General features: G+C 44.0%; 1 protein-coding gene across 1 annotated transcript in view; it reads right to left on the minus strand.

Moving 5' to 3' along the window:
- Positions 1 to 26,043, minus strand: part of LOC138249001 (extracellular calcium-sensing receptor-like) — a 177,656-nt gene that overhangs the window by 117,218 nt on the left and 34,395 nt on the right. Inside the window, 1 exon segment of the mRNA XM_069203056.1 lies at positions 1,260 to 2,050. Within this exon segment, the coding sequence (XP_069059157.1) occupies positions 1,260 to 2,050 (791 nt within the window).

The raw sequence follows: 26,043 nt of genomic DNA on the forward strand, positions 1-26,043 counted from the left end.
CAGGTACTGTCACACTCACTCACACACCTATACAGCCATTCATGTACCAAGCATTCACAGACTGTTACACATGCACTTCACTCACCTACACACCCAGTTACCCACCCAAACAGCCACTCACATACACAGTCAGACAGCGACAGAGACACACATCCACTGCACACACCCACGCAGCACTCATCTATCTACCACTAGCAGCCACTTGTACACACGCGCACACACCTAAACGCCCATGAACACAGCCAGTTACCAATCCATACAGCCACTTACATACCCATTTAGATACCCATACAGTTACTAACCCATCCAGTGACACACCCATAGAGGCACTGATATACTCACATATCTACTCAACCACTCACACACTCAGTCACCCACCTGTGAAGTCACTCATATACCCATTTATACACCTATACTCAGACACTTACACAGCCTGTTACACACTGACATAACGACTTATGTAGCTACTCGGTTGCTTATCATATGCAAGCTAATAGTAAGTAATGTAAAGTTAAATGTATTCTATATTTGCATTTCAGCTATCTACTTGCATTTAAAGAGGAATGTAAGATGGATCGGTGAAGTGAAAAAAATGAACAATTATGCTTTTTGACTGCACAAAGAAACTGGCAAATGGACGACATTTTAGTGCTACTGGCATATGGCATTTGGCACAATAAGTGACCTTTTCGTGCAGTTTTGGTTATACACTGGGGATGGTAAACATCTGGTCAGGTGGAAAGGGTTCACAGATGGTCCAACTACTGAGGATGATGCAGTCACTTGTCCAACACCCCAAGCCTCAATAAGGCCAGAGTGCTCCATCCCGTGTCATTTTTATTTTAAAGGGGAATGGGTGCACGTGGGATGGTTTGCCCTGGGGCCCAAGGTCATTAATGCTCTGGGAGGGGGGCTGTGCAGGTCCCATATGGTAAAATATTATCATTTGAAATGTCATCAGTGATGTCATCAATTATGTTATTTAACAAGTCAAGACTGATGTATTATGTGAAGTCATAAACAATGCGCAGACGGGGCCTAACAAACTATAGCTGGTGAATGTTAGTGTTTTTGGTCTTTAAACAGTAGTTTTGTGTTAGTGCTATACTGAACTATTAAGTCACTTTAACCTTTGCATTTTTCATTGGAAAGAAATATATATGTTCCACATATGATTTGAAGAAATAAGCAAGAACCTTGTCATTACCTGCCAAGGCTAGTAATTGTTGATGTCAGCACAAGCCACTTTTGTGACCAACCTTCGCCCAGATGTGCAGTTTATCAGAATGTTCAATGCATGAGCGAAGGCATACACAGCGGTGTAGCTTTGATATGTATAGCTCAGGTCATTCATTTCAAATAAAGTCATGACCTTTTCAGCCAGTGCCTCTTTCTCTGAGCACAGAGTCTGCTCACCTTCCGGTCTTGGGACAACCACATCTCTTGTCCTATTGGCCTCTTTAAAATCACAATAGAATGCTTTCTTCCAGAGGATTTGTATAAATATGTCATCAGGGTATCTCATTGGTTCTAAGCTGTGCAAGAACTCCTCAAATCCAATCATGTGGTCAGTGTAAGGAGCAATTCCCAGAGAGCCATTGAGTGTTCTCCAGGCCTGGTTGTCCAGTAGTCCAGGTGTTATTGTAACGGCAGCAGTGAATACCCAGACCTTGCCAGTTACTTTCAGTGTGTAAAGAGTTTGTAGTAACATCTTGAGGTGCACCTCTGGGCTGTGAAAAATGATCACATTTGATGAATGTCCCCGTATAATTTCTGCAATGCGATGGACCTTCTCCTTGGAGTAGCGAAGGTTGACCTGCTCCATGAAGGCTACACAGCTGCCGCTGTCTTCGATGCCTCTCCTTATTGCTTGTCCTCCTTGAAGGCCCATTTCATCATCAGACACGACCATGCCCACCCAGGCCCACTGGAAGTGCCCCACCAGCCGTGCCAGGGCCGTGTTCTGGAATGTAGAAGGTGGCACTGTGCGCAGAAATGAGGAGAACTGAAGCTTGTCACTGAGAGAAGAGAGCACGGATCCATGACTGATCTGCCCAAAATATTAAACACCAGAAAAACATTTAGGGGAGAAAACAATGTCTTCTTAAATGTCTACCTTTTATAAATATTTGAAAGACGAGATAATATAAATTATTGAACGTGTAGCAATGCTTATATCTGTAACACATTGTTGGTCCTTTCATACACCAGGTAAATTAACACTTTTTGTAGCACAGATTCAGTACAGTGAAATGTCTCTAGAGAATTATAAACTGTGAGATAGCAGGACTGACACACAAAGAGAAAGCATTATGTGGCCATGGTAACACAGTTTGCTTATTGCCTTTTTTTGGAATCCAATCAACATTCTGTAAAAGAGGTTCTTCTAATGAGTAGGGTGCCCCATCTTTCAAACCGCTACATAAATATAACTCAATGAATGTCATTGTGTACTTGTTATTTAATTTAAATGTTTAATTTATCAATTTTATTATCTATTTATATTTTTATATTTCTGATTATAGTCTATATTTTGAAAGTGGATTGCTGGGTTTACAGCGGAATAGAGTGGGAAGTTGATAAATTTGCAATTCGTTTCAATTTAATTTTGAATTCCTTTATCATTTTTAAAGTAAAATACATATTTGTTTGATTAATAATTATGTATATTGTTTCATTTTTAATACATGTTTAATTTAAATCTATCTCTTTACAATTTTAATGTTTTAATTTTTATATATTCTTTTAACGTAGCTCTATAGCCCGCTGTAGGGGGATATACTATCCATTAAACCCAACCCAATGCCACTCATGAAGTGCTTCTTTGTTTAGTAGACAAGTGATCATATTCATGTGCATGAAGAACGTGTCACCAAAATCGGCGGGGAACACGCTTGGGTGGGGTGGTCCTTATAGTAGGCTGTCCATCATCCTGGGAAAATGGCAGGAACTCGTTGCATACAACTAGTATATATGGGGGGGGGGCAAAAAGTTGGGATTTCTAGGCCATTCTCAGTAGCACTTGACAAGAAAGGACCCACTTGTACAGTTTCTACATGAGATATTGAGCTTGAGAAAAGCAAGGATTCAAACATCTCCATCAAGGATTAAAGATAGGCTTTCAAGGTAGAAATGCTGAGAAAAAACACTTGCTTTGCTTTGACCATGTGGAAGAAATTAGGATGAAAAGACATGGAGCTTTAACTTGGGCACTTGCTTTGTTTATATCTTTATGTGCTTCCTGTTGAGGTTCTATTTCTGTCAAATCTGCTTTGTGTCAGAATGAATCCTGCCCTGCATATTTATCCAAGAAGAGGCCACAGTTTTTTAATAACATGTTGGGGACCACGGGTGGAGCCTAAAGGACGTAAGGTCGTCCAGGAGGGTACGGGGTCCATGGTGCTTGCTTTGCCGCCGGCACCAAACCAACACAACAGTGCCAGGCCATCTACAATGTAGTAATACAGCTCCACCAGACCGCCGGCGCCAGTGTGGCTGCTGGCGGCTTGCCCACCAAATAGTGGTGGTGAGCAGCCAGCAGCCATAATATTACAGTCTCACTGGCGGTCATGTGGCGGGCGTGACTTCTGTGGTCTAAGAAATAGACCGCCAAAGTTATAATGAGAGCCTAGGTCCTTAATATAGCTGCTTACTAGTTAAAAAATATATATATATATACATAGTAAAAACATTTTAGTGTTCCCTGTTCATGGTAGTATTTTTTCAATGTTTATGAACTGGGGGTATTTAATGTCAGAGGGGAATGTGCACAGATTTTTTCAATTCGGCCATGATGAAGACACTTTTGTGTTGAAACGCGTTGCCATCTTAGAAGTACTCTTTGAATTGTTACATCAAATAAAGCCTTTGGCTTGAAAAGCTGACACGCTCAGTGCAACTTTCTTTTCTGCTATTTAAATAATGTGGCAGAAATAATATATTTATATATATATATATATATATATATATATATATATATATATATATATATATATATATATATGATTAGCTATTAACTTTGGCACCGTTTGATTAATTTTGACAACAATTTTCAAAGTAGTGAACAATTTACTCTAGCTGCGTTAGCTGCTGTCTGGAAATTTTCGTGGTGATTTGTCATGTGGTGTCCAAGAAAAAGGGGGTGTCCCAAAACACGTTTTACCATTCTATGTCTATAAGGATTTTGCATTTTTTAGACACAGCTACAGCCCGAAGCACAGAACGGAATTACACCAAATTAGCCAGGAAGCCGGATCTTGGACCCCAGATTGTGCTGCTAGTGATGTGGTGTAAATCTGCTCAGTAGCTTTGGAGTTATTAAAGGGAAATAAATCTAAGTATTGATGGACGCAGATCCTGCAGATCGGAGCCAAAATCAAGGTCCTGCTTGGCGGGCAGCCACGGGAAGGGAAAGCTATGGCCGCCTGGGCTCCCGAAGAGAAATCATCAATATAAACACACATACCTCTATCCTGACTCCATAGAACTAAAGGAGGGGGACACAAAGACCGCGCACTGTGTGGGGTTGGGTGCATACGAGGGGATTGGCGGCAGGGCCTGGCCACATCAGCCATGCACTGCAGTGGTTGTCGTAGTATTTATATATATCTTTACAATAAAAATAATAAAAGTCACTCAAAAACCAAAAGTTACAGGAATGTTATAGTTCACATTTTACCCACATAAAACCATGGAACTATTGTTGCAGTTATACTTAACCAAAGAAACTAAAACCCATGCCAGAAAGTAACTTTAGGCCTTGAGTCCCTCAGTGCTCCCCTAACGCCACCATGTGTGCACCATATTTTAAATACAGTGCACCATGGCAGTAGTTAGGGGACTAGCATCAGAATTTTTTATGCTAGTCTGGTGCTTTGGAGGATTAGCATAAAAACTTCTGATGCTAATCCTGTAAAGCACCCAAAGGCCCACTGTAATCATCATCAATTCCGCTTTATTTCGGTAAAAATATAACATAAAAGCACAATACAAATAATTAAGAGTAATAGAACACAGAAACAATATCATTAAAGTACAGCATTAAAAAGGCAATGTAAATAAAAATATACCAAAAAGGGAGGCATATTAAGTTCAATTAATGTACGATAATGCCCAAATGCATATGGTAACTGCTGAGCGACAATGCAACCCACGGTTATATACTACAAATATAAATATGCATTAAATATAAATATTAGAACTAATAATTTACAGTCCCCCCTGCAAATAATACGCAACATTAAAATTAACCATTTAAAATTCTATATCTAAAATGCCAGATGGCTTCAAGAAACTTTACTAAAGAGCATGCCATTGTCACATTTGGATCAGAATTGAAAGCCCTGAGGGCTGTCAAACAGTTCCTAAAGCCTATGGATTTACATAGCGGCGCAATCCAACGAGCCCTCTGGTTAGAATATGCGGAGCATTGGAAGAGAACATGAGCAACAGATTCATTGATCCCACAGCCCATTGGACATAATTTAGAATGGTTGTCGGACCTAGACCATTTGTGCTTAGAATGCGTAGGGGAAGAGACCCTAGTCTAAATCTAATATAAAGTGCTCGTGCAAATGGAGTAAGTTTTGCGTCCATATGATGCTCAAACTCATAGTGGCATTTGATTTGCAAAAAACTATTGGTCATAGTAGAGGTGGAAACTTCTGCTAATTTGGTTGTTTGGACATTTAGCCAATAGGCATTCTTCACAATCTGAATGGCATTTTTCGGGAGATGGGAAGGATTTAGCCAATAATTTCCCAACCCAAGATTAGTAAAAGTTTTTTCCACATAAGTACACCACCTAATTTTGTTAATTGCACTAGCACTCACCACATTGCTCAGCCAGTCACGATATGGGCTAAAGATATCTAATGACCAGATCCGAATCCAATATAACAGCGGTCTTAAGGCGGCAATATGTGCGATGGAATAGAGATTTAAGTCCATCCGAATTGGCAAGGTAGGAGTGCTAATAGGTACTCTTAGCAACATCTTAAGGAAAGAGTTTTCAACTCGTTCTAGATCCTCCAGGTTGCAGTATCCCCATAGCTCTGCCCCATACAGGACTCCCCCCTTGCTTGGGTTTTGTATATTTCCATGGCGGGGTGATGGCAAATCTGGGTGATCTAGATGCATATCTCACAACACCACCTGATCTTTGTTTTAAACCCATGGAAGATTTTGACAAATGGGCATGCCATTTATGAGAATCCTCCAATTTGATCCCCAAGTAATATGAGAATCCTCTAATTTGATTCCCAAGTAATCGAAGTTGCTGACCAGTGTAACACCCTCCAAGTGTATGCATCTCTTCATTTTATGTCTTGTGTCCCCCAAATACCATATACTTGGTTTTAGTTGAGTTGATTTCCAAGCCGTGTTCTTTGCAAAAGTCCACAATCTTAATCAGCAAGTTAGAAAGACCAGCGGCCGTTTGCGATAGTAACAAGGTATCTTCTGCAAATAGTAGGCATGGAGTCTTTACACCTCCTATTCTGGGTGCATCATTGGTACAATCCAAGAGGTAAGGGATACATCCATTTATAAATAAGAGGAAGAGAGTAGGGGCCAACACACACCCCTGCCTCACCCCTCAATCTCCGTTGTTAACTCACCTTTTGGCCCCTATCGAATTCTGGCATAATTGTCAGAGTACAAGTCTTTAATTATATTCAGCATGGGAGCCGGCACCCCCGCTTTGCTCATGACCTCCCAAAGATTACAGCGTGGAACAAAATCAAAAGCAGACTTCAAGTCTACAAATGCCACAAAGAGCTTCCCTTCATCCACATCCACTGTTTCCATGTAATGGTAAGGAAACGAAATGCCTGATTAATTGTGCTTATTTTGTTTCTAAAACCTGCCTGAAGGTGGCTAAGTACTTGGTTGTCTTCAATCCATTCTTTTAGCCTACTTAATATCTGATGACAAAAGATATTTTGTAAATTGTCCAGCAGGCTGATGGGTCTATAGTTCCCCGGGATGCCTCTCTCCCCTTATTTATATATGGAGACAATGATTGCACCCTTCCAGGCCCGAGGGTAAATTCTGGTTGCTAAGACGGCATTTGAGAGCCTATTGGCATAGAGGCCCAGTGATTCAGATCCGATTTGAACATATCTGAAGAAATACCGTCTGGCCCTGGGGCCTTCCCTAATTTTTGGGCCTTGATGGCAAACTCTGTTTCCTTCAGTGTGAAGGGTATCAGAGTGCTCGAGGTCAGATGAGGATGTAGTAGTTCATCACAGTTCACAATGGCGCCATCAGGGACAGAATCGTACAGCTCCGCAAAATAACTAGACCCGGTTTCTGGGGGAATGTGACACTCCGGCCTTAGAGCTTGATTACGACCATTTCTGGCCACCAGGGACCAGAAGCGTTTGGAGTCTGAGTCCTTCGCGGCCTGAGCTAGTTCTTTCCATGATGTCTCTTCCCAATTATTTTTGCTGGACTTAAGTGTGGAAGCATAATTTCGCCTAACTAGAATTATCTTGTCTCTATCTTTAGATCTCAATGCTTCTGTCAAGGCGCACTGAGCCTTCCTACATCCTTTGTCAAACCACCTGTGAGTAGCGTGAGCTCCTGGATGAATATTCTCCCAAATAGGTATAGAGAATAGCTCTTTGAGAGTGTAAAAAAGATCAAAATGCAAGTTCATTACCTCATCTGGAGTATACGAGGATGGACCAGCAAATAGCTGATGGGTGGAGACTAAAGCACACAGTTTGTCCCACAATTTATGCAAGTTTTTTAAAAGACCCCCAACTCACCACGCGCTTATTGGTTGACACCTCCAGAGCTTCAGGAACTACATAAGCAAAGGGAGGCTCAATACTTAAAAAGAGTTGTCTATCATATAGTACTGGAAGGGGAGCATGATCGCTGGGATATTGATTTCCCTCTCTCACATCTTTTATAAGGTGCCACATCCTTATATCAATAAGAACAAGGTCCAAGATATTGCTATATGACCCTCTAAAAAAAGTTGGTTTAGCAGGGTTGTCAGAGGGAAAACGCCCATTACCTGGTCGGAGACCATGCAATAACATAAAATCCATAATCTAAAGAGCCCTATTACCAATTTTAGGGGGCTTCGTCTGGGAGGAGTGGGGGGGATATTCCATATCAGGTCTTCTGGCTGCATAGCCTCAGAAAAGGGTAGATTGGGCTCGATGGACGCATTAAAGTCCCCTGCTATAATAATGTAGTGCGTTAGATGAAAGTCTGATACGAGAGAATTCAGTGTCTGAACAGTGGGGGACAACTGATTAGGAAGGTCTGGTCTATTCTAAAGGTTGATGCACAAGACAGAAGGACCTTCATTAGACTGAATAGCTATAGCTAGAATGTCAGGGGAATCCACGTATATTTCTCTTGCTCCAGCCACCTCAGTCATTCTTATCCAAGTAACGAGTCCCCCTGCGCCTCTACTGGCAGAAGATCGTTTGGCTTCTTTGCAAAAAGAGCAGAACCCCTGTCTGTACACATTATAAGTGGCCCAAGTTTCCTGGAACATACTTATATTAAAGTTATCTGTACACGCCCTCCACTCAGCATCAACTAGTTTGCTGTGAATTCCAGCCACATTACAGGACAGGAGGTTCATCGCTGCAGATTTAGTAAGCCGAACGTCTTTGTGGAGATTAGCAGAAAAGGTAGAATCAATGAGGAGCTCCTCGGAATTCACAGTTGCTGTGATGGCGTTAAGAAACTGTGATTTCTTCATTGGGTCTGCGGCTTAAAAAATTTGGGGAACGTTAGAAAGAGGTGGGACCAATAACAGAGGACTATTTCCACCCTTAAAGAATATGAGAGGGTTCAGTCAAACAATGCCAGATGTAATCCCCAAACAATCAGGGTCACATAAGTTGAATTTCTCAGAAGCAAGTGCGGGTTTCTCCATCACGGCTGCACAAGACATTTCTTCATTAAAGGCTGGACGCCCAGTGACCTCACTTGGTGTCTAAGGCTTCAGGGCAGGCAAGGAATTCGGCCCCAAGGTGCTGATAACAGGCCAGCTGTCACTAAGAAAGTTAGCAGTTCCCTTCCGTGAGTGGTTGCGTGCTTCCATGGAAAGCAAACCCTCTACCAGGCGGGTACTGGCAAGTGTGAATTTTATAACATTCCAGCAGCCTGAATTGCTGCTGAATCAATCAGCCGACAGTATTTCCGAGTGGATGATAGAGCCACATTGTCTAGTGTGGCGTACCCAATGTGAGACCTTATTTATGAGTGAGGAGTTGTCTTCCCGAGTATTGGGGGGTAATGGGGGAACATTACACATGTAAATGGGATGGCCATTATTAGGATTTGTACGGTGGCCAAAAGCAATAGTTGAGTCCCACTCCAGCTCCACACGTGGATGATGCCCCGATGACACATTGGCTTCCCCCCCAAAATGTGGGCCATTATCATGTTTGGCTGTAGGAGCTCCGAGAGCATCAACCTGCCTTTTAGGACAGCGAGGGCCACTTAGGTTTGGCACAGTCCCAGAGGTAGCGGAGTGCTGAGTGTTCAAAGGGGCTACCTAACCCTCGTGAGTGTGGGAAGAATCTCTCCACAGGCCAATAGATTTGAGTGCATTGAGTATTTCAGCCATTAAAGCTTTCAGATCTCCAACTTCCTTTTTCAGACCAGTCACCAAAGGAATTAAGTTCTCCTGCGGCAAGGCACTAAGGAATTCAAGCAGATGTTGACTAGAATATCGCGGGGATAAGATGGGGCCATCTTGGGCGTGCGTGTGGTCCTGGTGCTCCAAATGAGAGAAACGGTTGGAGCAGAGTGTTTCATGAATAGTCACGTGTCCTAGTGGATCTTCTACAGTTTGGGGAGGTGGAAAGCGAGTTGACGAGCTGGCATTCGTGCTGTTGTCCTGAAATGCCGGCCCCTTCTGGCGAACTTTATTAGATTGGGGGCTACTTTTACAGGGTGGTCTAACAGTAAAAAACGGTGTGAGAGAACCATTCTTCAGGCCTGTCCTCAGGTTTTTCCCCTTCTTGTTTAGGATGGATTCCACCTCCCCAATCAATGAGTCAATTTCCTTGACTACGCAGTTTGAAAGAGGGAGCGAGGGTTGGAAAAGCTTGGGTACCTTTGGTTGAGCAGGGCCCATGGCAGGACTTCCTTTTGCCTTTCGTTTCCCCATTTGATACTTGGTTTAACTCCAAAGCAGAAAGAAATACACTGAGCAAGGATAGGCACACAAGGCTTCGTCAGTCTTACCTTAGGGCTCAGAGGGATTGCCCAGCCCGGACTCCAACTGTCTCCGACAGGAGCAGATGGGCCCGCCCTTGGCCCGGGCTTTGGCCGGGTGCAACCTGTGCATGTCCCGCGCAGCGGGCCTACGCGACGTGCTTTGAAGCACCCGTGTCTCCAGTCCAGCCCCCAGGCAGCAGGCAGGAATCCTGGGACAGCGAGCCCCTCCAGGAGTTTGGCGGCGGCAACAGAGCGGGGCTAGGCGGCGCGCTTTGAAGCACTCGCGTCTCCAGTCCAGCCCCCAGGCAGGAATCCTGGGACAGCGAGTCCCTCCAGGAGTTTGGCGGCGGCCCACTGTAATCAATGGAAGCCTCCTTTTAATGAATGCTCTGAGCAGGCATTAAAAGTGCAGAAAAAATGGCACAAGGAAATCTATTAGATTTCCTTGCACAATTTTTTGCCCTTTTTATTACACCCCCTAATGGGGTTACGTCCCCTTCCATACATTGTGCCTGACACAGGCATAATGTTGTGCAAAGGGTTACAAAGTGGCGCAATGCGTGCATTGCGCCACCTTGTAAATACGGCGTGGCTTTTTTGACCTTCTAACGCCACATTAGCATAAAAAAATGACGCTAATATAGCGTTAGAATGGCACTAGGGGGCTTTTAAATATGCCCCATAGTTTCTTCACATAAGTATAATTAAAAGTATTTCTATAACTGCTGAATTCCTGGTGTTTTCTGTGGGTAAAATGTGAACCTAACTATAGCGTCTCTCTAACCTTTGGGTTTTTCAGTTAAAAAAGGTGGTTGACAATAGGTAGTTATAGTTACTACCTAGTTTCTATATAAAAAGTGATTTTTTACTTGCCTATATCTTTGGTGCCACTTGACGAAACTTAAAAAAAAACAAATGCCAGTCATGTGAGATACTGTCTGAAAAGTTTTGGGGTGATCCATCCAGGGGGCAGAAAAAAATGGGGGGTCCCAAAACACTTTTCCCCGTTCATTTTTTCATAGGAGTGATAGAGCCTAAATTACTGGACACAATAGCACCAAATTTGGCAGAAAGGTAGATCCTGGTCTAGAATGTGACATTTTTTGTTTTGGTGTAAATCAGTTCAGTAGTTTGTGAGAAATTAAGGGTAAAACACATTTGTTTATTTAGGGACACAAAGGATTCTCGACCTCTTCAATTTCGTGCTGAAATCTGATTGGCTGTCAACACTGCAACCAGGAAGGGTTGGCAGCCATCTTGAGACTCAGCAGCCAAGTCCCAGTATAAAATAAAAAAGTAATCTGCAGGGATTGTGAGGGAGCCTTGGAGGGCTCTCCTGTGGTCCCAGATAGCCCATGAAGGGCTACAAAAATATATTTAAAAAGTGCAAATGTTTAAGGCTCATACTGAAAGATGATCTTACTGTTTGTTTTGTCAAATTGTGCAGAAGTATCCCATTCTAAGTATATCATCCATCAAAGTCTAAAAAACTCTCCATCTCTCTTCCTCTCACTCTCTCTCTCTCTCTCTCTCTTTCTATCTCTTTCTCACACACCTACTCAGACACTTACGTACCCACTCACAGACCCACTCAGGCCCTAGTACACTCACTCACAGCCCCACTCAGACTCTCATGCACCCACTCACAGACCCACTCAGACAGTTCCACACCCACTCACAGACCCACTCAGACTCTCAGACACCCACTCACAGACTCACTGAGACAGATACACCCACTCACAGACCTGCACACAAACTGAAGCACCCGCTAAGACATTAATGTGTGCACTCTCACTTCCTGACAGATACTCTTGCAGCCAATCTCACTCCCAGATACACTCTCTTACACCTATTCTCGCACCCAGAGAGATAGGCTGTGGCCAACTCATGCCACACACAGCCAATGATCCATGTGCAGAGAAGGGTTGGTTGGTTAGGGGGGTTGGCCACAGGGACTGGCTGCAGACCAGCCCTTGAGGGCAACCCTGCTGTGCACTAGCGAACTCCGTGCATGGTACAAGTTTGGCTGCTTATAGGGGGGTTTGGCTACAGGGCCTGGCTACAGTGATGGCGGGGGCATAAGCTATAGTTACCTTAGGGCACGAGTTATGGTTACTTGAAAAAACTCTAACTATAATTGCTGAACTTCTATGGTTCTGTATGAGTAAATTCATAATCTAACTATAACGTCCCTGTAACCTTTCTTTTCTTCAGTGAATGTATCTATATATATGCATTCTACTCATTTGGCAAGAGCTGAAATGAGAAGATTAGAAAGTTAAAGAGGAGGAACATCTTCTAGCAGCCAAGCAGGAACGTCATTGAGCACTCCTCAAGTGTCCAGTGTGCCACCAAACAATTCCAGAACTTGGAAAAGTAGGGCTTTTTTGCCCCAATGCAAGGCAACATTCAGTGTAGGGGAGCAAGCTGTACCTATAATTGTGCTAATCATAAATACACACAAAAGGTATTTTATTTTTTTGCACTTTTGCTATTTCATTATTCCTTACTTTTTTTCCTTGCTGTTGCAAATGAAGTCATTTTGTATGTTACATTAAAAAGTAAATGCCCACAAAATTCCAAAACTGTTTAAAAAGTACAAAAAGCACACATTTCCCCCCAAAAAAGCCTAAAAAGCCCAGTTCTTGTAATAACTATCTTTTTTCTCTTACAAAATGGGTTGCTGTATTGGTAGGTGTATGAAAAAATGAATGGGCGCCTCAGTGCCTGTATGGGTTAGTGACTAGGGGTGTGAGTGGCTTTCGAAGTGAGTGACTGTGTGGCAAGTGGCTGTGTGTTAGCGAGTTATGGGGTGCATCAGTGGCTGCATAGGTGATTGACTGCATTTCTGTCTGAGTGAATGGGTGAGTATCTGGTTGAATGAATGTTGGTATTAGTAAGAGACTCAGGCCCTCATTACGACTTTGGCAGTCTGACAGTAAGACTGCTGTTGTGATGTTGTGATGGCAACAGCCATGTTGGCGGTAATTTGACCACCGTATTAAGAGTTACACTGTGAGGTTTGCCAAACAACAGCCAAAAGTCTGAAACCACGGGACACTGGAGGATGGGAAACAGGCGGTCCCACCACCAGCATCACCAGGCTGACAATATTCCTCCCATCAGATTTAAATCCACAAATCAGGAGTGCCATTCTACCATGGCGGAAAACCATTGGCAGAGTAAACCGCAGCGGTCTCAACTCACATCACACAGACCACCACACCACATTGGATAGTTTGAAAACCCCACACCTGACACACATCCACACACTTGACACACCTACACACTGCACTATAAAACACATCGCTACTCAACCCACACTCCTTTGCAAACAGAACACCACTCACAGCCACAAAGAAGAAACAGCTATCCTAGATTTAGCAATAATAAATCTTGGCACCTATACCCATTTCAAACCGCATACATCCCACACCTACACAACCTACACAATACACAATAACCATCACCCACACCCATCAGAGCACCCACACCTCATCTCTAAAGTTTCCTTCCACCTCTTTTTTTACACTACCTCGCCGTTTTTACAACCACTACGATGTCCCCACAAAAAAAAAAACACATTTCACACCTATATGTTTAACCTTCATTTGCTGAAGGTTAGGTGCAAAGTTACTAAGTGTGAGGGCACCCTTGCACTAGCAAAGGTGCCCCCACATAGTTCAGGGCCATTTCCCCAGACTTTGTGAGTGCGGAGACACCATTACACCTGTGCACTACATATAGGTCAATACATGTAGCTTCACAAGGGTAACTCCAAGTATGGCCATGTAACATGTCTAAGATCATGGAATTGTCCCCCCATGCCAAATCTGGTAATGGGGTGCCAATCCCATGCATCCCCGGGGCTCCACTATGGACCCCGGGTACGTCCAAACCAGCTCTCTGGGGTTTTCTCTGCAGCTACCGCTGCTGCCACCCCCCAGACAGGGTTTTGCCCTCCTGGGGTCTGGGCAGTCCAGTCCCAGGAAGGCAGAACAAAGAATTTCCTCTGAGAGAGGCTGTTACACCCTCTCCCTTTGGAAATAGGTTTTAAAGGCTGGGGAGGGGTAGCCTCTCCCAGCCTCTGGAAATGCTTTGAAGGGCACAGATGGTGCCCTCCTTGCATAAGCCAGTCTGCACAGGTTCAGGGAACCCCCAGTCCGTGCTCTGGTGCAAAATTGGACAAAGGAAAGGATATTGGCCACTCCCCTGTCCATCACCACCCCAGGGGTGGTGCCTAGAGCTCCTCCAGTGTGTCCCAGACCTCTGCCATCTTGGATCCAGAGGTGTGAGGGCACTCTGGAGGCCTCTGAGTGGCCAGTGCCAGCAGGTGACATCAGAGACCCCTCCTGATAGGTGCTTACCTGACTAGGTGGCCAATCCTCCTCTGAGGGCTATTTAGTGTCTCTCCAGTTGGCTTTTCCTCAGATAATGACTTGCAAGAATTCACCAGAGTTCCTCTGCACCTCTCTCATCGATTTCTGCCAAGGATTGACCTCTGACTGCTCGAGGACGCCTGAAAAACTGTAACAAAGTAGTAAGAAGACTACCAGTGACATTGTAGCGCCTAATCCTGCCGGCTTTCTCGACTGTTTCCTGGTGATGCATGCTTTGGAGGTTGCCTGCCTTCATCCTGCACTGGAAGCTAAGAAGAAATCTCCCGTGAGTCGACGGAATCTTCCCCCTGCTTCAGCAGGCACCAAACATCAGCATCACTGGTACGCTGGGAATCCTCTCATCCTGACAAGCGTGGGCCCTGGAACACAGGTGGTAGACCCAAGTGACCCAGATTGTCCAGTTGTCCAACTGTCCAAATTTGGAGGAGGTAAGTCCTTGCCTCCCCTCTCCAGACAGTAATCCAGTGCACCGCGTAAACTGCAGCTGCTAGGGCTTCTGTGCACATTTTCATGAAATCCTTCATGCACAGCCAAGCCCAGGTCCCCAGCATTCTGTCCTGCATTGCTCAACTCCCTGAGTTGATCTGCGGCTTCATGGACCCTCTTTTGCAGTGTTGAGATGACCACCATGTTCAAACTTCTTGAACCCATGTTCAAGGACTTCTGTGGGTGCTGCCTTCTTGTGCTTGGGCTCTCTGCATGGCTGAGGGACCGCTCTGTCTCCTCTCCCAAGTGGCGACATCCTGGTCCTTCCTGGGTCCGGGCAGCACCCTTTTTCTTCAACTGCGATGCTTGCAGCTAGCAAGGCTTGTTTATGGTCTTTTGCCAAAGAAACAGCTCTGCATCCTCCAGCCCTCCGTGGGACATCTTCTGCAGGAAGGAGAAGTTCCTAGCACCTTTCGTTGTTGCAGAATCTTCAGCTTCTTCCATCCAGAGGCAGCCATTTTGCACCTTCATCCGGGGTTTAGTGGGCCGCTGCCCCCCCCCTGGACACTTTCACAACTCTTGGACTTGGTCCCCTTCCTTTGTAGGTCCTCAGGTCCAGGAATCCGACTTCAGTGTTTTGCAGTCTAATGTGGTCTTTGCAAAATCCTCTATCACGACTTTGGTGTGTTTCTGGGGAAATAGTAGTACTTTACTCCTACTTACCAGGGTCTTGGTGTGGGGTATCTTGGACACCCTTAATGTTTTCTTACACTCCCAGCGACCCTCTACAAACTACACTAGCCTAGGGGTCCATCCGTGGTTCACATTCCACTTTCTTATTACATGGTTTGTGTTGCCCCTAGGCCTATTGCATCCTATTGTATTCTACAGTGTTTGCACTACTTTTCTAACTGTTTACTTACCTGATTTTGGTTTGTGTGTATATTTTGTGTATTTTACTTACCTCCTAAGGGAGTATATCCTCTGAGATATTTTTGGCACATTGTCACTAAAATAAAGTACCTTTATTTTTAGTAACTCATATTGTGTTTCTTATGATATAGTACCTATATGATATAAGTGGTATAGGAGGAGCTTTGCATGTCTCCCAGTTCAGCCTAAGCTGCTCTGCTATAGCTACTTCTATCAGCCTAAGCTGCTAGAACACTACTAATCTACTAATAAGGGATAACTGGACCTGGCACAAGGTGTAAGTACCATCAGGTACCCACTATAAGCCAGGCCATCCTCCTACATCATGCCATACACTTCACTAGTCAAAAAAGGTTATCACCCATATCATTATTCAGGCAACAAAAGAGGGCATCAGCAGTCATATAAGTACCAATATAATGTAACATCTTTGAGCATGGTATATGGTATTGAACTACCTAAGTCTAATTTTGTTCGAAATGAGAATTGTAAGCATCCGATATAACATCACTACTACTCAAACGTAAACATAACTTGTTGTATCACTTCCAGCGACTGTGTGTTCCACTTCTCCAACAGGTGACCTTGCCATGGATTGGATACCAGAGACTGCCGCAACCCCTTTGGATGAAGGCCCAGTGAGGAGAACACCCCTGGATGTGTGAACACTGACGATGACGCTGGCCCATCAGGGACACCTGATCAGTCAAAAACTGTCAGCATCACACTGACCACATTGACTCATCCCAGCCCTGTTGCATCTACATCACAAGCGATCATTCGCCCCCAAACCTGTGTCTCAAGGACTGTGTCTTCCATTGTATGCCCCCCAGTACCTGAGTCTCCTCTCATCACCCCTGACAATGATGGAGCTGCCACCACTGGAGTGTGCACAGGGGCACAGGCATGTGGGTGTAAGGTGTGTAGGAGGGATGGTGTGGGCCAGAGGATGGAGTCATCAGCCCCTTCAACATCTGCAGCTGCTAGTCAAATGGAGGCCCTGCCAGGGGAAGGACATGCCTCAGACACCACACCCTCCTTAGCAGAGGACGCCCCCTGCAAATATGGACATCCACCCAGACATCCAGGAGCAGCAGATGCCAAGACCAACCCCACTGCCAGGAAGTGAACCTCTCCTGATTGTTTCCCCTTGTGTGCCACAGGTACACCCTGTTGACTGTTCTGATACCCAACTCCATTTTCCTATGGTGCAAGGACACTGGACACCAAATGGTGTAGAAGCTACCCTGATGATTTCATCTACCATGACTGAACCATTCACTGTTTACTTTCTGTCATTTCAATCCACACATATTGTTTTGCACTCCCCAATAAATACAACTTAAACACAGGTACTGTGTAAGTACCATGTTTCAATCATGTACAACTGTCATGTATGACACCTCCTGTCCCAATATGTCCCTCTGTATTCTATAACCTTTGTTATTGACATCACACATATGCTCTATACTGAGGAAACTCATTGCATTGGGATTGTAACATAGACATAACCCAAATCAGCTGTATTGTACATCTCCACACATTTACTAGTGGATTTGCAATCAGTTGATAGACTAGTACTGCTTGTGACTTCAGAATGTCAGCTTAGGTATCATACACTAATTACCCACAGGATACAGACGTTAGGGATATGTCAGTCTTTCTGTAAGCCAGGAGGCAGACCGATTTGTTTTTGTATCATGAGGTAAAGCCTTATTACATACCCACACCTTAGCTTCCTAATAATCATACCCCATTATACAGACATAACCCAGTACTGATTTCCCCAGTCCTGGAGCCTTTCACTTACCATGGTCAGGTACCTGTAGGCTTGCCACTCTCCTATATTAGCCCTGAGAGACATGCACATTGGTCTGCAAAGTATTAACATACTAACAACCATGTACAAGGTAGGCCCTATACAACAGAAACCATTATGACGGTAGGGGCTCTGGTTCTACATTTTCAAATGTGTCAGACACAAATGGACACATTCATGGCACCATTTGATCACCTCCAGTGCCAAACGGCTATTCTTGTAGGAAAAACACACTTCCATCACAGTATCCTGACAGTCTGGCCATATACGTGACACTCCACATACTCATGCCAATCAGTACCTGGTTTCATCCATGTCCACTTCTCATGTCTGCCTGCAAATCTCATGTGTCTCTGACACTGTCTGTGATTTGCCATTGAGGATGAGCCAAACAGGAACAGAGCAAATGTGTGATTGTCAAACATAAGGGATAGGACAATATTGTAAACATACATCTATTCTGACAAGTTATTTGTACAAGTGTGATTGTGCTTTTGCAGTAACAAAAGATGACACTGTATACCACACTGTTCAGTACACAATACCAACTAACAATCTACATGCATACCTGAGTCATTGCCATTGAATCAACCTAAGACCTCACCAATCATATTAAATAGGATGTGACATGGCAGGCATTCATTACAGAGTACAAAATGTAATTTCATTTTCAAGAACACATCACATACCTTTAGTCAGTTGAAGACTGATTGATGAGATCTGCCCTGATGTCTCCAGCTTCATCGTCATCAGGCTCATCCTCACTTGGCAAATCTGCATTTCCACCCACACATTCTGCTGGCTCACCCTCATCTGGTATGAATGGTATATAATGTCTCAGGGCAAGGTTGTGGAGCATGCAGCATGCATCAATAATTTGACATACCTTGATGGGTAAGTAGAGGAGGGCTCTTCCAGATTTGTCTAGGCAGTGAAATCTTGCATCAGGAGCCCAAAAGTCCAATCCACGACATGCCTTGTCCTTCAATGGACCTCACTGAAGCGGACTGCCCCTGGCGTGGTTGGGTTCCTCACTGGTGTCAATAACCAAGGACAGTTTGGATAGCCAGAGTCACCTGTAAGGAACAGGTATAACAACACAAACATATATCTTGGACATGCACATTTGTGATAGCAGGAGACAAATTTTGCAGACACACATGTCAAACGTGACTTACCAACCAGTCAGGCCCTTACTGTGTGGAGTTGTGTCATCAGCAGTCGGATATTGCTGTTCTGCATGGACTAATCCAGGATAATTTGCACAGACAAGTAAAATGTACTGGTCCGCCGAAAGCACCACTTGGACGTTGATGGAGTGGTAGTTTTTCCTGTTCCAATATATCTGTTCAATGGTACTGGGGGGAACCAAGGATACATGGGTGCCATCTATGGCTCCAACCACATGTGGAATGTGTCCAAAAGCATAAAACTCTGCCTTCAAATAGGCCAAATCTGCATGTTGGGGAAACCTGATGTAGCTGTGCAGGTGTTTTCACAATGAAGACAGTACAACCTTCAAAACCCTGCAATTAGGGCCATTGTATTCTTAAAGGGCTTGGTGGCCAGGAAGTATGGTACTGACATGATGTGAAAGATGGGAGGTATGACTTTGGGATTGATATTGGCAGGCATCAGATCTGGCTCAGAGCATGGTATTGGAGCAGTAATAGATCAACCTGAAGCCTTCCTTAGCGGGAGCTTACTTCCCAGGGAATGTAGGTGGAGTACAATTGAGCATGAAGTTTTTGTTGTGGTCTTGGCACTGAAGAAGCTAAGACCCAACTTGTTTGGGACTGACTTCTGGGTTCAGACAGGCCATAGGCCGCTCAGATGGTTAATGCAGATGAGGGGTGAGAATCTCAAATTGTTGAGGTAGTCCATCTTCCTACAGAGAGTGGACTTTATGGTGAAACACCGCCCTGGCACTGACCATGCTAATGCTGATAATCTGTCCAGATTCCTCTGCCATAGTGATAAGAACTCCCATGAGGTTGGTTAGTTGCTCCCCACTTTCAGCTGGGGGGACGCATGTTAGATTTGGTATCCTTGGTGTGGTTTCTCCTAACTTTTTGTCTCTACTTCATAGGATGTTTTTGTGTGTTGGACTCTGTTTTTGCTGTTTTGTTTGCTCTGGACCCTTTACAGTGTGAATGTTCCCTGTATAAATTATATGTGCACATTGTCTTATCAATGATTGACATATTTGATTTACTAGTAAGTCTCTGGTAAACTGTACTAGAAGTGCCCAGGGCGTGTAAATCAAATACGACTAGAGGGCCTGCAGCACTGGTTGTGCCACCCACATTAGTAGCCCTGTAAACATGGCTCAGACCTGCCACTGCAGTGTCTGTGTGTGCAGTTTTACACTGCCAATTCGACTTGGCAAGTGCACTCACTTGCCAGGCCTAGACCTTCACGTTTTATACATGAAATGCACCCCTAAGGTAGGCCCTAGGTAGCCCCTATGTTAAAGGTGGGACATGTACTTATGTGTTTTACATGTCCTAACAGTGAAATACTACCAAATTTGTTTTTCACTGTTGTAAGGCCCATCTGTCTCACAGGTTAACATGTGGACAACCGTTAAATATCATTAAAGCTCACATTCCCTTTGGGAACAGATAGAAATATGGTGTTTAGGGTCTCTGAACTCACAATTTAAAATACATCTTTTAGTGAAGTTGGTTTTCAGATTGTGTGTTTGAAAATTCCACTTTTAGAAAGTAGGCATTTTCTTGCTTAAACCATTCTGTGACTCTGCTTGTTTGTGGGTTCCCTGTCTGGGTCAGTTTGACAGTTGGGCTGCTCCCACCTCTCCTCTAGACAGTGACACAAAGGGAGCTGGTGTGTAGCCTGCATATCCTGATGGGCCACCTGGGCTGAGAGGAGGGGAGGAGTGGTCACTTACACCTGAAAGGGCTGTGGCTGCCCTCACACAATGCAGTCTCCAACCCCATGGTGTGGTGTGTGTCTGGGGCCTGACTTGGGCAAGACAGGATCTTGAAAACAACAGAGACTTCTCTTTGAAGTAGGCCTACTTGAAAGGCAGAAAGAGGTATAAGGAAAAGGACCCAAAACCCCTGAAAATCAGATTACTTCTGGAACCAAGAGGAACCTCTGCTCGGGAGAAGAGCTGGAGAAGCTGGAGGAGGAGTATTGCCCCTTTGCCTGTGACTGTGCTTTGCTGGGTTGGCCTGCAGTAGCAGCTTCTGCCTGAGAGAGGACAAAGACTGACTTTTGTGTGACCACTGGTGAAGTATCGCCAAGGGCTTGAACTAAGCTTGCCTCCTGTTGTTGAAGTCTCAGGGACAACAAAAACTTCTCTCTGCCAGCACTTGGACTTTCTGCTGCGAGTCCTGCCTGCCGAGTGGTACCCTAACCTGTCTCTGGGCCCTTGAAAGGTGCAGCTGGTGGAAAAGAACAGAAATCCACGCAAAAACCCCTGTGAGGGGAAACTTTTGATGCATCACCTGTCCTGTGGCTGATAAACGACGCACTGCCAGCTTCGCGCTAAAGTCGATGTTCCACCTTCATTGCAGCTGGGAGATCGACACAATGCGGCTGGAGAAATGATGCACGCAGAAGTTGCTGTTAACTACGTAAGCCCCCACGCAGCACGGGTTCTTGACACCGTGTGACCAGATTTCAACACAAAATCACAGGGCACAGAAAAATCAATGCAAAGCCTGTCTGGACCCGAGATGCCTGTCCGGGATCGACTCATCGCTCTATTGCGGGAGAGAAGAAACTGCGCACACCGATCAGAGAAGAAATGACATTGCGATGCCCAATTCCCGTTTTGCGAGTCTGTAACCTGGTTACCGACTCGCAAAACGGGACTGCGAGTCGCAATTAGGAAGGGGTGTTCCCCTTCCTAATTGCGAGTCGCAGCGCGATGCTGCAGGACCACTGTGGAACACTGCCTGCTCTGAAAAAAATTAAATGAAAACATTTCGTTTTTTTGTTTTGTAATGTATCTCGTTTTTAAGGAAAATGGGATGCATTAAAAAAAAAAAACTGCTTTATTTAAAAGCGGTCACAGACATGGTGGTCTGCTGTCTGCTGTCTCCAGCAGGCCACCATCCCTGTGAGTGGTGCGAGTTTCAAGAGGGTCACAAATTGCGACCCACCTCATTAATATTAATGAGGTGGGCCTTTGCAACCCCCTTGAAAGTTGCAGATGGTATCAGGGACACCATCCTGCATACTGAATTGCGACTCGCAAATTGCGAGTCTCTCTGACTCACAGTTTGCGAGTCGCAATTCAGGATTTACGTACATCTGGCCCTAAATCTCTTATTCTTGACTTGTGATTGGAGTTTTGTCATTTTGGTCTTGTTTTGTTTAGAAAAATATGACCTATTTTTCTAAACCTATGTTGTGTCATTTTGTAGTGTTTTTACTGGGTTACTGTGTGTGTTGGTACAAATACTTTACATATTGCATCTGAAGTTAAGCCTGCCTGCTCATGCCAAGCTACCAAGGAGGTGAACAGGGGTTAACTGAGGGTGATTCCCCTATATCATGACTAGAGTGAGGGTCCTTGCTTGGATAGGGGGTAACCTGACTGCCAACCAAAGACCCCATTTCTAACAGTGACTATGTGTAGTATTGGTTGTATTGATGAATTGGTGGTTGACTGGCTGTATGGGTAAGTGAGAGGGTGGAAGAGAGGCTGTAAGGGTGAGTTACTGGGTGCACGAGTGAGTATGGATGAGTGAATGGGAGTATGACTGAGTATATGGATGACTGATTGACTGTATAGCTGAGTTACTGGGTGCATTACTTACTCCATGAGTGACTCACTGGTTGTGCGAGTACCTCTATCAGTAACTGATAGAGTATATGACTGAATTTATGGGTGAGTGACTGGATGCATGAGTGCTTCTAAAGGTACCTGACTGGGTCCATGAGCGCTTGTATGTAATAGAGTTTGGGTGTATGAGTGGATGTAAACTTGATTGACTGGTCGAATAAGGATCTGAATGGGTGAGTGAATAGGTGGATAACTGCCTTTAAGGAAGAGTGACTGGGTGCATAAGTATATGTATGCTGTATGTATTAATTACAGCAATAAGTACTTACTTGCCTATAGTAGTCCTAAAATGGTTCATTTATCCATATTTAAGAGCAAAAGCACAAACAATAGTTTACATTTGATATAATTAATATATCTATTAAAACTTGTTAACCTGCAATATAAACATATTACTATTGAGAAAACACAAGCATATTTTGATTGGTAATACAGAAATTATACACATTATGTAGACATGTTATATTTCCTTGTCCACTATTCTCAGCTGCTATACTTTTTCACTATAACAGAAGTGTGTATAGCTGCTCATCACTGATCAGTGGGGGAAAAACAGTCATGTGGACTTGAAAAAGCCCCATAAGCACATAGTATGTTACTTCAAATTAAGAATACTATGCCTAAGTATTCTAACTTTTCAATATTTTTCTTTCAGTACCTATATTTTGCCATCACCATAATTTCTTAATAACATTCATTTATCCTATAATTGCTCCACTAAAATATAGTACAGATTGTACAAACATGTTCATAATTATTATACCTGGCACAAAAGTATTTTTTACATAGAGCCAGTATCAACAACTTCATCCACAGTTCATTTTCCGTAGCTGTTGTTGACATCGCCCTTGATAGGCTGAATGATATCCTAACCAGTGATGAATGATGAACAAAGAAGGCTAGGAACTCATTTTTTTCTGAAAAGTGTTAGGAAACATTTTAAAGACCCAACACTTTACCATATGTTGTTGAAGACATCATCCTTTTTAGGCTGAATGATGTCTGCAGCAGTAATGATCTAGTTAAAAAGAATACTAAATCTAATACTATCCGACAGATACACTTTAGAACTTTGCTTGAAGAAACAGTAAATAAGAGTTAGGAAGTTTAAAAGGTAATTTTTGTTCAAATTGGAGAGTGCTATTATTGCAATCTGTCCATCCGTTTTCTGTCTTCAAATATGCAGTATAATGTCCAGACATAGGCCCTCATTATGACTTTGGCGGTCTAATCCGTAGGCTGCCGAAGTCACGTCGCAATATGACTGCCAGTGTTGGTGGTCTACAGACTGCTCTATTATGACTGATGGCTGCACTCCACCTCTATTTGGCGGGGAAGCCACCAGCAGCCATACTGGTGGTCGGCGGTCTATTGCAGCTTGCTCCGTCGCCATTTCATCATAACACCGCAACATTTACAACATTGTAAATGGCATGGGGGTGTTGTTTTGTTAGGGTACTGGTGATGGAGCAAGCACCACGGACCCCGTTCCCTCCCGGACGACCACCGCAACCACCAGGTAAAGTGATCATCCGACAGGGGAGAGGGGTTGGGAAGAGGGGGTTGTGTGTGTTTGTGTGCTTGTGCAAGTGTCTGTGTGCTTGTGCGAATGCGTGAATGCGGGGGATGTCGTGCCTGTATGTGTGTGTGCATGAATGAGCATGGATGTGTGCATGTATGTATATAAGTGTGGTGTGTGCGTGAGTGGGTCAGGGGTGAGGGGGTCAGTACAGTGAAGGGGCAGGGAGGTCAGTACATGGATTGGGGGTGGGGGGTCAGTACAGGGACTAGGGGGAGCTTCACTGCTCGGGGTGGAGGGCTTCTGATGGGGTGGGCCTCGTACATGGGGGGGGTTGGGGAGTCCTTTAGTGGTGATAGGAATTAGTATTCCTGTCACCAGTATCCCTACCGCCAGGGATTTCGTGGCAGGGTTGCCGCCACGGAATCCCTGGCAGACTGGATACTCATCATACGCGGGCGGTGTTAGGTGGACGGCCGGGTTGAAGTTGGTCAACCTTCGGCCAGGCGGTCCACTCCCCTGACGGCACAGGTGGTGAACTGGCTGAGATGCTGCCAGTTCACCGCCGCAGTCATAATTTGGTGGTCCTGCCCCGCCACGCTGTTGGCGGTCTGACCGCAACTTCAGGCGTGATGGGGCAGGACCACCAAGGTCATAATGACCACCATAATGTTTACACCTCTATTGAAGATGATAGCCAAATTATATTATGTTCTATTAGAAACTGAAATTCGGCCAGCATTAAAGTTGGTCATCTCTGTATCTAATTTTATTCCATCAGCTCTGTATCATTGAAACCATGCTATAGTATATTTACCACTCCTCATATAACCATTATAGAGATTACATTTGATTTACAATTTTGACATATTATATTTTGCTCACTCTTTTTTATTATTTTTTCTAAAGACACAGTTTTACAATCTGGCAGAGTTAAGTACAAAATTCAGTCTGTAGTAGATGAAAAAGAGCAATCTTCACACTCATGATTCCATGTATAACTGAGTCCAAATATATCCTCAATATTCAGATTTTCTTTTTCTAAAATTCCAAGGATCACCATAATAAACTTCTGTCCATGTTGATGAGCATTCAGAATGAATACAACAGATCCAATATATTTGTCTACAAGTTCTCTTATTCCTTCAGCAGATTGTATTATACTTCTGTAGAGAAAAGCATTGAAGGCAATGAAATAGTGCTGTCCACTATGTGTTTCCGAGGTTTTTCCTGGATTGCATTTACAACATTTGGTAGATGGAAGAGAATATTCTGAACAACATCAGCATAGCAGTTAACATCACTAGTGTTATCCAGCTCATAACCAACAATATCTGTCTTTTACACTTTTCTTTCTTAACACCTTCTTCTTTAGCTGTGCTTTCTGTCTTTTGTGTCATCTTTTTTGCTTGCTTTCTCAATATCTGCTTAGTACACACCTTTTTCTCATAAACAGGATATTGTCCTAAATAAGGAGCATATTTAGGGCCTGATTTATGAAAAGATTTCATCTCCTTTGCCTAATTGCTTGATGCAATTATACTTTGTAACTTTGTACCTCTTTTACATCAAAAAATGACGTAAAGGTGGCACAAACTTTCATAAATCAGGCCCTTAGTTCTTAGACTGTTGTATTCTCTAACGCAATTTGCATATGCACTGAGCCTGTTCTCTTTAAAGTCAACCAAAATCAAACCAGATAATGTCTGGACTCTTGACAATACCACATTTGATGTCCCCTCTTTAAAAATTGCGACTTGTAGATCGTTACAGCATATGCAAGACAAACTGGAAACTGTTTTTGTTTAACATACAAATCTTTAGCGAGCAAAAAACGTACAACTTACCTTCCAGTTTGCTTCACCCCATCAATTTGATCAATCTTTATAGCTAAGAATTCAACCTGATCACGGTTAGGAAAATGAACGAA

Source organism: Pleurodeles waltl, chromosome 8, assembly GCF_031143425.1.
Source record: "Pleurodeles waltl isolate 20211129_DDA chromosome 8, aPleWal1.hap1.20221129, whole genome shotgun sequence".
NCBI classification, from domain to species: Eukaryota; Metazoa; Chordata; class Amphibia; order Caudata; family Salamandridae; genus Pleurodeles; species Pleurodeles waltl.